This window comes from Capra hircus, chromosome 22 (genome assembly GCF_001704415.2).
Source record: "Capra hircus breed San Clemente chromosome 22, ASM170441v1, whole genome shotgun sequence".
Lineage (NCBI taxonomy): Eukaryota > Metazoa > Chordata > Mammalia > Artiodactyla > Bovidae > Capra > Capra hircus.
In genome coordinates this window covers 59,642,950-59,657,006 of record NC_030829.1, presented here as the reverse complement: position 1 = coordinate 59,657,006, position 14,057 = coordinate 59,642,950, and the positions used below count along the sequence as shown (strand labels likewise).

General features: G+C 61.1%; 1 protein-coding gene across 6 annotated transcripts in view; it reads right to left on the bottom strand.

Moving 5' to 3' along the window:
- Nucleotides 1–12,143, bottom strand: part of MGLL (monoglyceride lipase) — an 87,873-nt gene extending 75,730 nt beyond the window's left edge. Inside the window, exons 1-2 of one of the 6 annotated variants that reach the window (XM_018067058.1) lie at nt 12,019–12,143; nt 10,752–10,896 (exon numbers count right to left, since the gene is read on the bottom strand). In XM_018067058.1, the coding sequence (XP_017922547.1) occupies nt 10,752–10,876 (125 nt within the window). In that variant the 5' untranslated portion in view covers nt 10,877–10,896; nt 12,019–12,143. Of the gene's footprint in view, nt 1–10,751; nt 10,897–11,361; nt 11,840–12,018 lie in introns of those variants that run through there. The other 5 variants (XM_018067056.1, XM_018067052.1, XM_018067053.1 and 2 more) reach the window with 5 other exon arrangements.

Below are 14,057 nucleotides of genomic sequence, written 5' to 3'. Positions count from 1 at the left end.
CATCCTCTTGTACGCAGATACCCAACTGTGCCGGGGCCTCCCACGGGGCGCTGGTGGTAAAGAGCCCGCCTGCTAGTGCAGGAGGCATGAGAGACCCAGGCTCGACCCCTGGGTCGGGAAGATCCCCTGGAGGAGGGCATGGCGACACTGCAGTGTTCTTGCCTGGAGAACCCCGTGGACAGAGGAGCCTGGCGGGCTCCAGTCCACGGGGCTGCAAAGAGCTGGCCACGACCGAAGCAACTGAGCGCGCGCACACACCCAACTGTTGCAGCACCGTTTGCCGCGAAGACGCTTGTTCCAACGGTCTTTTACTAACAGACCATTACTTGCCGCTCCTGCAAACAGCGCTGGGAAAGGGGACATTCACGCCTGATTAAAGGCAACCACGAGTGGTACCCCAGGGACAAAAGTTAGGAAGGAAGGCGGGCACCTGCTGGGTCTGCAGGGCACGGGCAGACTTCACCCCCGGCACTGCCCACGCTCACGTCTGAACCTGCCTCAGGCCAGTCGGCCAGTGCGGCTTGCTGACAGCAGGTGGTCTTAAGACAGGGGACACCAAGGCAAGGGCCGAGCCCACAGCGACTTCAGACGAGCTGGGGCGTCTGCCATGAAACCACAAAGAAGCACAAGCTTCTCTGAAAAGTCAGGACGCGCGTCCCGGGGAGCGTCCGCCCTGTCGGCAGGGGGACAGCAGAGACGTCACTGGACACGCGAGCCGCTCTCACCAGACGCCAACCCGCCGGCTCCTCGGTCCCGGGGCAAAGGACCGTTCTGCTGTTTAAGCCAGCGGGTCTGTGGCGCTTTGTGCAGACTAACACGACGGCCATTCAGATCCCAGCTCTCGGACCAGCCCTTCCAAACGCACCTCCCGCCGTGAACGGCGGACGTCAGGCCGAAAAGACTCCCTGTTGTTTTCAGAACATGCCTCCGTGCCCGTGTGGAAGCGGCTCCTCCAGTCCCCTTCGACACCTCCAAGGCTCGGTTTAAGTCACCTAAACTTGTCCCTGGACCGCCCCCTCCCCACCTCCTCAATGCATGACCCTCACGAGCAAACTGCCACGGGGCTTGGCGCCGTCTCCCTGCCACGTGAGGGGAGCGGTCTTCCAAGGCAGAGGGGCTGCTGAACCACCTCGGGGTCTCCAAACCAGAATGAGGCCCGGCACGCACAAGAAGCTCAGAGAGAGCTCACGCGATCGGGGGTCTGCGGTCAAGCGGACCCCGAGTCCTCAGGCCGCTCGGAGGACCCCCATCGCTTTCCAACCTGCAGCTCACTTAACACCTGCCGCGTCGCCCGCACGGTCAGAGGAAGCGGACCCCACCCCGGATTCTGGCGCCCGTGCTGACTTCTGCCCGAGCACAGAAAACACTCTCTGCTGTCCTGCAGGCCCGCTCACGGGTGTGTTTCCAAACTTTACTTCAAAGTTAAAATGGTTAAGACACAGCCACCTAGTAGTCCAGGGGACTGGCTGCCTGTAGGGAATATTCTCTTCTTAGCTGTCGCTAACTCCCTTCACTGCTGCTTCCGAATGGTAGGTGCCCTGATTCCTGCACAAAGACTAAGCCCCTCTGGTCTACACTCGGTGGAAATGCTGTTCCTTTCCTAGAAAACCATGCCGCAGGGACTTTTGAGGCTCACCCCGCCAAACTGTCTTACCTTATAAACACAGGAAGTTCACGCATTCATTCAACACACGTGTTTGGATCTCTTGGTTTGTGCTGGACATGAAACTCTACCAGGGCGAGAGCTGAGGAAGCCGGGATAATATGAAGCTTGAGCTCTGCCCTGGAGAAGCTCACAGGTTGTGTCGCCAGCGTGAGATGCAAACTGGCCCAGAGTTATATAAAATCGCAAACTCTGGGAACCTGCTGGAAAGCCTACCGGATGCCATCTTATCTAGAGCCACTCAGAGGCAGAAACAAAATTCCAACCCTGGTGTCCCAGCTCTCGGCACAAAAGTCCCTTCCCAGCGACGGAGTCAAAAATAGCCACGAAACCTCCTCCCCCGACCTTGCTCCGTGGACAGGCCTCCACCGCCTCTGGGCTGACTCACTCTGCCCGCGGAGCACTTGCAAACTTGACCCAAGCAGAGACTTGGAAAGCGTGTTGTTGCTCTCTCATTGCCCTTGAAACACTGCCACCCTGATGCCCCAGGGGACGTGGGGAAGAACAGACCAAGAGCCTGCCAGGAGCAGACACTCGAGGCCAGCAAGCCCCAGCCGGCTGCCTGCCCTGCGGGGGAGCAGCTGACCAGAGGCACACAGAGACGCCCACGGGGCCCAGCACGGGCTGCCAACCAGAGGCCTCCGGACACGCTGCCCCTGCAGACACGCCAGGGGCCAGGGCAGCCCTCGCAACTCAAGCCCAGCCCAGGGGCCAGCACCTCCACACACCCGAGCACGCCGTCGGGGCCCGGAAAGAAAACAGACGCCAAGCGCTGAGGCCGCTGCCGACGGGGCTGAGAACCGGTGGGCCTGGGCGCGCTGACCCCCAGGCCCCCTCCCTAAGGGTCCCGGTCCTCCAGCGGGTCAAGGGTCCCACCTCCAACATGGGCACAGAGGTTTTCACGTGACATTAATGGAAGCATCAAGTTTGCTAACTGCATGTTATCTCAGAAAGAACTGCACCACCAGCGGCTTCCCCCACGACTTTGTAAATCAAGCACCCGCAGAATGGATGCTTTCTCGGTGTCTGAAATCTCACAGCGACGGCTCTAACTGCTAAGTAATTAGCCCGGAGGCTGGGGAAAGCACACAGCCTGCGCCACGCGGAGGGAGGTCAAGACGGACGTCAGGGAGGTGCCTGTGACTGATGCTGGCGGGCAGGGTGGAGTGAGCACGGTGGAGGAGCCGACTGGGTGGGCAGTGGGGGAGCCCAAGACGACCCACACGCTCAGATCTCGAAACTGTGCCAGGCACTGACCCCACAGACGCCCGGCGTCTGACGCTACGACCACCCAGGGGAAAGGGGCCCCTGTTTAACCACGAGAAGAATGGCTCTCGGGTCCAGGGACAGCCTCCAGCCCCACCCCAACCGTGTGACTCAGGCGGGTTCTACCTCCAAGGCCTGCCATTTGGTCTACCATTGCCAAGGCCCGCCACTGTCCACGGCACCGCCCTGCTGTGTGGCCCCAAGACACCAGTCTCCCCTGAGGGACGAGGGATTGAACAGCATAAACATAGCGGAGCACCTAGAACGCCTAAAGGCCGTGCCCTCTGAGGCCCTCTGAGAGCCCGGCCCCCAGCAGGAGGTCTGTGGACGCCTCCTGGGAAAGCCGCCCCGGGGTCTAACCCACAGCGGGGAGGCACGGGGCCGAAGGATGCCAGCCCTGGGGATGCCCCTGCGGCCCGTGCCAGCCCCCAGGGGCGTGCTCACCCTCTGATGTCGTCTCCCCACTACAGGTGACGCAGCTGGCACTGAGCCTTGGGGTCCCGGACTGCCCCCACCCTGAGGGGCTGGGGAGCGGGTAGCCCACCGTGCTTTCCGAGAAAGGGGGGACGTTCAGGTCCCGTGGCTCTCCGAGGTCCACAGAGCCCACCCCCTAAAGCCTCCACCACCCCCGGGAAGCCCCGACGGCTGGGGAGAGCTGCCACCTCTGAAGGTCCCCTCGTGCTCAGCCCTGCCAGCCACATGCTCAGACACCTGGGTCCCCGGGGGGAGACACGGTTCTGAGCTCCCGCCAAGGGCGGCCCGGATCTCAGGGCCAGGGACACACGTGTGCACCAGGGGCCTGAAAGCAGGGCTGAGAAGCACTCTCAGAGCTCAGAGACCCAGGCCCTCCTCCGGTCAGCTTTCCTCTGAGACCCGCTTTCCAGGGGCCGTGCCCACGAGCCCAGACCTGAGACCCTGAAGGGCGCAGGGGTCCCTTCGCTGTGTCCATCCTGCCCGCGGAGCCTTCTGAGGACTCTGCTCAAGGAGAGGAAGGCCCAGCTCCCCTTCACCCTGACGCCCCCTGAGGATGCAGATCCCGAACCCGCGCTCTCCTGCTGCCCTCCTGGCCACCCTCCTGCCCTCTTCCTTCCCTACGCTGACAAAGCGGCGGCTCCACGGTAAGAGCTCCTCTGAACCTTTTTGCAGAAGGTAAGGCAGCCAACCAGTCCATCCTAAAGGAAATCAGTCCTGAATATTCACTGGAAGGACTGATGCTAAAGCTGAAACTCCAGTCCTTTGGCCACCTGATGTGAAGAACTGACTCATTGGCAAAGACCCTGATGCTGGGAAAGACTGAAGGCAGGTGAAGGGGGCTGCAGAAGATGAGACGGTCAGATGGCATCACCGACTCCATGGACATGAGTTTGAGCAAGCTCCAGGAGTTGGTGATGGACAGGGAGGCCTGGCGTGCTGTGGTCCATGGGGTCGCAAAGAGTCGGACAGGACTGAGCGACTGGACTGAACTGAATCCGCCTCCCCACCTCCACCCCAGCGAGCAGGCATGGGTGAAACGAAAGCACCACCCCCCAGCGGAAGACTTGGCTGACCCTAAATGTGGGACAAGGGTCACACTGTAATCTCAGCAGAGTCACACGCGAAGGGCCGTTGGCAGGAGGAGCGCCGTCTCGTTGGCGCTCGGGGACAAAGTGCGCCCGGATGGGCATCTCTACCTAAAAGGTGCTGAGCAACGCACAACGGTGGACAATGGCCGCCTTTCAGGGAGCGGCTTATTTTGCAATTTTTTTTTCCCTCAACTCCGCTGAAAAACAAAGCCCGACTTGTATCCACAGAACATGCTTATAGCAAGTGGAAAAAATTATGCCTAAACGAAGCTGTTGGAAAAACCAACTGCGAGAATGCTGCAAGAACAGCAGTGTCCTCTCGCCATCAAAAGATCTTTGCTATTCGAAGAGTCTTAAAAAAAAAAAACCCAGAAGAGATGCCCTATTTAAACATCAGGCAGTTTGCTGCAACAAAGGCGGAGACACCAGGAGGAGGACCGGCGGCTCCATCCACGAGGAAGGAACTTTGGGAAATTCTTAAAATAGGCGAGAGAAAGCTGAGGTAGGCCTGGAAGGCAGAGCTGGGACTAAAAGCCATGTCGCTGCCGTACAACACAGAGTAAGGACCACGGGCTCCGCGCTTAGGTGGAAATATCAGGAGCCCACTCAGAGAAGTCTAAGGCCCTTTCTGATTCTTGTGGTGGGGAGACAAAGGGAGACAGGATTCCTCTCTGGCCTTCAGGAAACTGACCGCCCCCCGCGTCGGTATCTCACTGGGGAGGTTTGCCGGCCGCCCCGCTGGTCCCTGCTTGCTTACTGGCTTCTCGGGGATGCTCCAGCGGGAGGTCCCACAGCCTGGTGGTCCACAGGTCCTCACCATCAGAGAGCAGCCCCGGCGTCTCTGGAGGAGAGTGAGCTGAAGGTGTGCTATGCAGGGGACCCCACGTTCCCCGTGCACCCGGGGAGACCCCTGGGAACCCTCCATCACCACCTGGCAAGCTCCGACCCCAGCACCTCGAGGAGCTGACTCACCCCCTTCGCCGGCACCCTGCATCACGGCGAACACCTCCTGCCAGCTGAGCTCAAGCCACAAGCCCGACTGCGCGACTTTTGGGCCTGAAGGCGGTCCATGGCTGCCCACCCACCAAGGCGCAAACTCACGCCCATAGCCTGCCCATAGCCAGCAGGACCCCAGGGCCTGGCCTCTCCCCGTCTCCAGCTTCCCGTGGTTCCCGGCCCTGCACATCCTTCTCACCGGAGCAAGACCGCTCAAGGGTGCTGGCTGGAAGGGTGAATGGGAGCCTGCGCTCTGCTCACCAAACCTCCCAGCTGAGGGGCCGTGCCGACCCCACGCAGCCCTTTTTCTAATTCGCACCGTGCCTGGCAGCTGTCCCGTCTCTAGGTTAGTGTTGTAGAGTCGCTCAGTCCTGTCTGACTCTTAGCAACTCCATGGACTGCAGCCCGCCAGGCTCCTCTGTCCATGGGGCTCTCTAGGCAAAACTACTGGAGTGGGTTGCCATTCCCTCCTCCAGGGGATCTTCCCGACCCAGGGACGGAACCCAGGTCTCTGGCATCACAGGTGGATTCTTGACCACTGAGCCACCAGGGAACCACCCTCCCCCTGGTCTCGAGGTACCTCCCCTTCGTATGGTGACCACTCCCTCTTCCTCAGATGCAGAGATCGTCACCACTGTCTCCCCACCCTGGTGCCAGCTCCCCGGCATCAGTAAACCAGTGACTCCTGACTGGCTTGTTGGGCGGGAGTGTGACCACAGCTGAGTGGGAAGAGAGGATGCACCCAGAACTGGGCCCCTAGGGCCACTTTCGGGGACAAGTAAGGGGTGGAGCCTAAGGGATAGGACACCCTTGACTGCACAGAGATCCAGCCAGTCCATCCTAAGGGAAATCAGCCCTGCGTGTTCACTGGAAGGATGGATGCTGAAGCTGAAACCCCAGTACTTTGGCCACCTGATGCGAAGAGCTGACTCATTAGAAAAGACCCTGCTGCTGGAAAAGATTAAAGGCAGGAGGAGAAGGGGACGACAGAGGATGAGATGGTGGATGGCATCACCGACTTGATGAGTCTGAGTAAACGCCAGGAGTTGGCGATGGACAGGGAGGCCTGGCGCGCTGCAGCCCATGGGGTCAGACACGACTGAGCGACTGGAAACAAGGGGTGGGATCTGGTTGGCCCCGGAGACATGCCAACCCAAGGCAGCGATGCGTCAGGCCTAGTCACACGGGCGGTAGGAGTTCAGGGAGCAGGGCTGCAAGGGACCGGGAGCAGCAGGGGCCCCAGGGAGGCAGACCCCCCAGACACACAGAACCCCGGGGAGCACCACCCAGAGCACGGTGCCCACACCCTACGCGGGGGGCACACAACCCGGAGAGCAGACCGGGGGCAGAGGGGAGGACGGGGATGAGCTGACCCAGGGGAACGGGGCCTCAGAGGGCAGTGGGGTCCGGCCGGGTGGCAGAGGCTCCGCACTCCATGCCTGCACCTGGCTGGCCCGGAGGAGCTCCGTCTCCAGAGCCCCAGGCGCCAGACCCAAGGGGCTGGTGGCTGATGGGAGGACGGTACGAGGGCGGCAGGAAGGGAGGGTGTTCTCCAGCCTTTAAATATATCCCAGCTCCCGGCAAGAGCTGCTTCTTCTTCAGGTAAATTTGCATAGGTGGGAGGAAGCGTCCTGAGACGGCTCTGGCCGCAACTCCCAAGGCAGACGCCGAGGGTCTCGTGGAGACGTGGTCAGCGTGACCGAGGGCAGAGCAGGGCACGTCGGAGAGGGAGAAGGTAGAGGCCTCGGCTTGTGGACTCCAGGCCCACCAGCAGCGGCCAAGGCTCTGAGCCCACAGTGAGGCTCCAGAAAGGACACCGTGCCACCCTCCTTCAGAGGAAGGCCACCCCCTCGAGAAGGCAGGAAGGGGAAAGGGGCCTCAGGGTCCCAGGCTGAGGGGCCCCTGGAGGGGACCCGGATCTGGAGCTGTTTCAAGGTGGGGGGGCACCCGGGTGTCTGCACCAGGCCCCCGGCCAGCAGAGGAATGGCGCTCTTTGAAGTGGCCCCCGGGGACCCCAGCTGTCGCAACAATGAGCCGACAGGAAGAGAGCCTGCTTGGCTCCACGTGTTGGGGCTGGGGGCTCCCCAGAGACGGAGCGCAGGCTGGGCACGATGAAGCCCCTGCTCGGAGGGAAGACACAGGGGATCCAAGCCTTTATCCCACAAGGGTCTGCTTCAGACTGCCCGGTCAGGCCCAGGCAGACGGGTGTGACGCGTCCACACTGGGCCCTGAACACCCCGAGGTCTGCAGCCATGTGATCACACGTCCCTACAGCCCTCCTCAGCTGGCAGAACCAAGGGAGGACTTCCTTGGAGCCAAGCCATCCAACCAGGCACTGCAGTGTCAGACCGCTGGGGCCCCGACGCTGCTGACCTGTCAGCCATCCTCGGGGGCCAGGACGGCTGAGTCACTTCAGAAGGAAATTCAAAGCTGTCCTTCAGGCGGGCTGAGTGGTGATCTGAAGCCAAAGGAGTGAAACGCCATCCCAGCGCACGAGAGCCGTGGCGGAGCAGCTCACGTCCCGCCCGGCCGGCTCCGTGACCCCGAGAACACCGCCAGGGAAACCCCGCCGCAGAGCCAGGGTTTCAAAAATCCCACAGTTCCCAGTCTCGACAAGGCAGCCAGTCCCCAGGGGCACAGAAGATTTGGGGTTTCAGAACAGATCACATTTTACCCTACTGCCAGCAAAGAATTAGGGAGAATAATGATCCTGTTGGCTTCCCAAGTGGCTCAGTGGTTAAGAAAGGAGACGTGGGTCTAATCCCTGGGTAGGGAAGACCCCCTGGAAGAGGAAATGGCCAGAGGAGCCCGGAAAGCTACCGTCCACGGGGACACTGCTGAGCACAATCACAATGAAAGATCCTATCACTCCTTTCCCTAAGGAGTGACCTTCATCCTAACAAAAACACGCAAGAATTTTTCAGGAAGACAGTCCTTGGACGGACGTCTTGTTGCGCTCACTGGAACCAGAGGAATGTGGACAAAATGCAGCTGGACCAGCTTCTGAAAGGGTTCACAAGGGCAGCACCTGCCTCGCGGGCTGATTGGAAGATAAACCTGAGATCACATCTGAAGGACCAGTGCAGAGACCAGAGCAGGCCCGAGACCCACCTCACGGGAGCCCGTTCCGCTGCAACCTAAGGACGGTCAGTATCCATCGTCACCGCAAAGCTCTGCACCAGACAAGCACAAACCTGCCTTGGCGTGACCAAGAAGCGGGCTTTCAGCCTCGGACTCAAGATGACTAAGACCCCTCTATCAGGCACCGTCTATAAGGCAGGGGCTTCTGAGGTCCCTAGGGCCTCCCTGGGACATTTGTAAAAACATTTGTAAAAAGGAGCTGAGAGAAGGGACATTTGGTGGTATTTTCCCCGAGGATAGGAGCACAGAAGACTCTGAGCTACCCCGGGGTAAGACCCTGGAGGGTGCTCCCTGGAGGGGCAGGCTGAGCCCAGCGGGCCGCTCCGCTCCGGAAGCAGCAGGCCTGTGGCCCACCCGCAGGAGGGCAGGGCGGTCAGTCTGACACAGCAGCTGAGCCCAGGCGCAGAGACGCGGCCCCACCAGCGGGCACAGACTCTGTCCTGAGGCCGCCCCGGCCCACCCCACTCGGCCTGGCCTGATCCCTCCGGGCCCCCAGGGTGCAGCAGCGTCTGTCACCGCCGGGCCTCCAGGACCTCCCGAGGGGTCAGGACTGGCGGGGATGGGTTTTAAAGGTCCTCCGACCCGGGGGGGGGGGCTGCCCCCCAAGGAAGCTCACGAACCTGCACCATCTGAGAGGGGGGAGACGAGCAGGCGGGTGGGGGGCCCTCTCTGGCAAAGCCCGGAACCCCAGTGCGGCCCCCACCCACCCCATTCTCATTCCCAGCAGGAGATAAACACTGACCCCAAGAGATTTAAACACAACTGGCGGAGGTGGGGGGCGGGTGTCCGATGCTAACTGGAGCCAAAGCAAGGAAGTGGGCCCAAGGCCACTGGGGTGGAGACCAGGAGGCCAGCACAGTGCAAGGAAGGGCGGCCCCGCCCCGTCGGAAGCCTGAGGGCTCTCTGCCCCGCTGACCTCCAGTGAGGACAGCCTCCCCCTCCACGAAGGAAGCCCCCAAAGTCTGAGGCTCGCAGTCTCGCTGTCTTCGTGCACACTGAGCTAATAAACGCGCAGTGCACCGCAGGGTGGTTAGAAGTTAAAGCCACAGTGGGCCGCTGTGAGCCAGAGGGAGCCTGCGGCCGCCTGCCGACCTCGCCCGCCCCATCAACACCCACCCGCGCCCCGTCCAGCGCTCTCCTCCGGAGAGCTTTAAGAAAGACAGCGCCAGACCTCAGGACTATTAACCGCCCACTGACAGCAGTTTATCCAGCTGCCCTGAAGCTGTGACTCTAAAGCAGGTCTTCACAGTTCACGTCTCTGCTTTCTTGTTGCTTTTCGCGTCTTGAATGTGAGCTACCTGGACTATACACGCCTTGCTCAAGCCAGAGGAGGAATTTCAAACCTGTGCTTGGGTTGGGTAACAGTGAGGAGACAGAATCTTGCAACCCAGCCCACACCCCACACCGCACGTGGGCCTCCGGGGACCAGAGGCCTGTTGGAGCAGGTAACATGTGTGCGGAACAGGAGACGTTCACTGGTCGCTAGGCCAGCTGGCTACCCCAAATCCTTTCCTTCCCTGAACAACACAAACAAGCAGGGTTTTCCCCGTTTCATGCGAGTGGAGGGAAGTGGCAGAAGACCAGCTGTCTAACTGTGTGTCGTCCCAACGCCTGTTTCTAACAGCAAGACATAATCCCTGACGGGAAATGTACCAAGCAACTGAGCTAGCAAGACATCAGGAGACAGGCAGACCCCCTTCCTTCTCTGACACACGAATCACACCCTCTGAGGCTCACAGTCAAACCGGACAGAGAACAAAAGTTACTATATATACACATCATTTTGATTTTATCTGATCAGGTGGTTTTCGGTCACTGTTGGGTTGGATTTTAAAGGCATGTCTGCACAACAGGAAATCTACTCCAGCACAAAAAATAAAGTCCTGTGAAAAACGCCATACGGCAGAACTCACATCCGACTTGTCATATTCGAAATGGAGCTCCTGCTTCTTAATTTTAAAAAAGATGAAGCGTAAGCCCTCAGCTCTGTTAGCCTGCTGGGCTCAGTGTTCAAACGGCGTGAGAAGTAGGCCGTGGAGAAAGTGGCCTCACAGGAGCTGCATAGGCAGGGGGAGGGGGCAGGACCCCTGATGCCCCTGGGGGCGGGCGGGGGGCAGACTGACCTGGGCGCGCCTGAGGGTTTCCAGTACCGGCAGAAGAGGTGCTGTCCGTCCGCGTTGACCAGGTGAGGGAGGTCCTGGTAGGGGACGTTCTGTGGGGTCAGCCTGGGGGAACGTTCCTCTGGCATTCTGAAAGGATCTTCAGGTGCTGGGAAGGAAGCAGGGAATGGTGCAAGGTCAGAGAGACGGCAGAGCACACAGACAGCAGGAGGGAGACCTTGTTCAGAGTCACTAACGTTTTTTTAAAGCAGTTTGCTTTTTTTAAAAAAAAAACAAAACCCTTCCATTTCAAAAATTTTACAGATACATATATTTAATACTGAAAACCCCATTTGTTCTTAAGAAAAATGCTCACTTTAAGTGCCTCATTACAGCTTTCTCCCCCCCTCCCATCTGTGTTTATTTTAAATCATTCCAGGAAACTTCATCTTAAGGACTATTTTAGCTGTAATCAAGTGGAGATGACAGTCAGCCCTGTGGGCATAAAGACCCAGCTGCAAAACACCCATCCATGCGAAAACCCCCAAGGAAGTTTCACAGGGGCGCGGTCACGGGGTGGATGACGCTCTGGTTAATTCCTTCTGCCCGAAATTCTAAAGGTGCCGCCACAAACCTGTCTGCATCACGTCCGTCCTCCTGCGGTCCGCCAGCACACAGCCCCGAGCGTCAGGGCCAGACCAGCCCGGGCAGCCCCCTCATCTAGGCGGGGGGCGCCCCCCACGCTTCCCCAGCTTCCCAGCCAGCGCCCGGCCCCGGATCCCGCCTGGCTTTAGGAGCGCGGAGCCCAGGGCTGCCCCCCGTGAGCGGGCGGAGCCACCCAGCACCGGCCCCCCATCACTCTCCCTAAACAAACCCCTGCGGCTGGGAGAAGGGCTCCCGGGAGGCAGCCAGGGCACCAGCTCCGCGCGACCAGATCCCCACCCCCGGACACGCACGAGCGCGGGTCCCCCAGGAAAGTCAGCCAGGCTCCCCCAAAAAACTTTGCCGCCTGCCCGCGTCCGCCGGCGCCAGGAGCGCAGCCCGGCCGGCAGGGCTGCCTGCGGGGGACGGACACGCGGACACGGAGTTGACGGCGGCGACAAGTTGGTTCGGGGCCGCCGCCAGGGAGCGGGGCGCACGCGCCGGGCACACGCAGACACGCGCGCGCTCGTGCACACGCGCACAGGGGCGCGGGAGCCCACGCCGAGCGCGGGGCCGCGGGGACCGCGGGACGCGGGGCGGCCGCCCCCGGGGGACAGGGACGGCTCGGGGCGGGGACTCGGGCAGTTACCGGGCCACGGGCGCCGAGTCCTCGTCTGCAGCCGGGACCGAGAGCTGCGCGCCGCCGCTCCGGAGACAGGGCGCGGCGTCCGCGCCGCCACTTATCCCGGCTCCCTCCCGGCGGGGGCGGCCGGGGGTGGGCCGCGGGAGGCGGCGCCGGGCCCACGTGTGCGGCCGGCCCGCTCGCCGCGCGCTCCTCCCCGCCGGCCGCGCCCCGGGGTGGCGCCCGGGGGACTGGCGCGCCCCGAACAGCCGCGCTGCGGGAGGGCACGCCACACCCACGCGCGCACACACCTCGCGCGCACACCCGCCGCACAGACACGCATGCAGGGGCGACACAGGCGCCCGGGCGTCCCCCCTCCGGAATCACACACGTGGACACCGCGTACACACTCAGGACACGCAGATGGACACACAAACCCACGCAACACGCATGAAAAGGAACACAGAGAGACTCGGACACAGACACACACACCCCACACACCCAGACACACATGAAAAGCTGGGGCGCGGTGGGGGGACTTCTGCACAATTTCCAGGAGGTGGGGGCCAGGCCAAAAAGGGCAGGCCTGGCCCCAGAGACCCTCCCTGGGGGACACACAAAGCCTCAGGGTCAGGCGCAGGCCAGGGACAGTCTGAACACCCTTGGGTGCAGCTGTCCACGAGGCGGGTGGGGGTGGGGTGGGGGCAGCTGGACCAGAGCCTAGATCCCTCTGGGCCCAGCGCCAGCTCCGACACTCGCCCTGGGAGCCTTGGTCTCCTCACTGGCCGCCCAGGACAGGACCTCTGCCCCCAGGACAGTCAGGTGTGCCCTTCTCACAGTGACCTCCCCCGCATCCTTCCCTCGGTCACAAACAAGTTGACACCACAGCAGTGTTGAAAAGAGCCACTGTCCTCCAGAGTCACATGGCCCGTGTGTGGGGAGGCCCCGGCTGCTTAAGGCCTACGAGCTAACTTAAAGCAGACAACAGCTGGGGTGTGAGCCCTGCCTGGTGGCAGGCCGCAGGCCTCTGACGGAGGGGGCTGGCCAAGCGACAGGCCCCAGGCAAGGCCAGTTCTGGAGGCGGCCGAGTCCAAGCAGGGAGCCAGGAGCTGGCCACATGGCTGGTACCTGGACTGGAATTCATCCCAGAGCCAGGCTGGGGCCCGAGGGACGTTTTGGGGGACCCCAAAGCACACCAAGCCCCCTTTAATGTGAAGTCAAGTGAAAGTCGCTCAGTTGAGTCCAACTCTGACCCCGTGGACTGCAGCCCATCAGACTCCTCTGCCCATGGGATTCTCCAGGCCAGAATACTAGAGTGTGTAGCCTTTCCCTTCTCCAGGGGATTTCCCAACCCAGCGATCAAACCGGGTCTCCTGCATTGCAGGCGGATGCTTTCCCAGCCGAGCCACCAGGGCAGGCCAAGAATGGTGCAGTGGGTGGCCTGCCCCTCTCCAGCAGGTCTTCCCGACCCAGGACTAAAGCGGGGTCTCCTGCGTCACAGGCGGATTCTTCACCAGCTGGGCTACCAGCATTTCAGGACTCTACATACACAGTGTGGAAGTCTGGGGAACAGTTGTTCACAGAACTCCAGTGGAAATGGGGGTTCAGAGCTTGGGGAGGGCTTCCCAGGCGGCTCCGTGGAAGAGTTCACCTTCCTGGGCTAGGAAGATCCCACATCTAAGCTGCTAAGCCCATGCGCCACAGCTACTGAGCCTGCGCCTGGAGCCTGGGAACCAAAACTTCTGAGCCTGGGTATCACAACTACTGAAGCCCACGTGCCCATGTGCCCGTGTACCCGTGTTGCCCTGCAACAAGAGAAGCCGCTTCAATGAGAAGCCCGCTCACCACGACAGAAGAAAGCCCACGCAGCAACCAGGGCCCGGGACAGTCAAAACTTAAGAAAGATAAAAATGCTCTGTTCTCTACTAGCTTCTCCCAGCTCGCTTACCAACAGAAATGAGGCCGTGGGAGGTGGTCGGGAGGGTGGGGCTCTGGGGGATGGGTGAGATTGCGCCGTTCTCTATCGGCTTTTTTAGTTAAACTTTTTACTCTGAGAAGGTTATAGA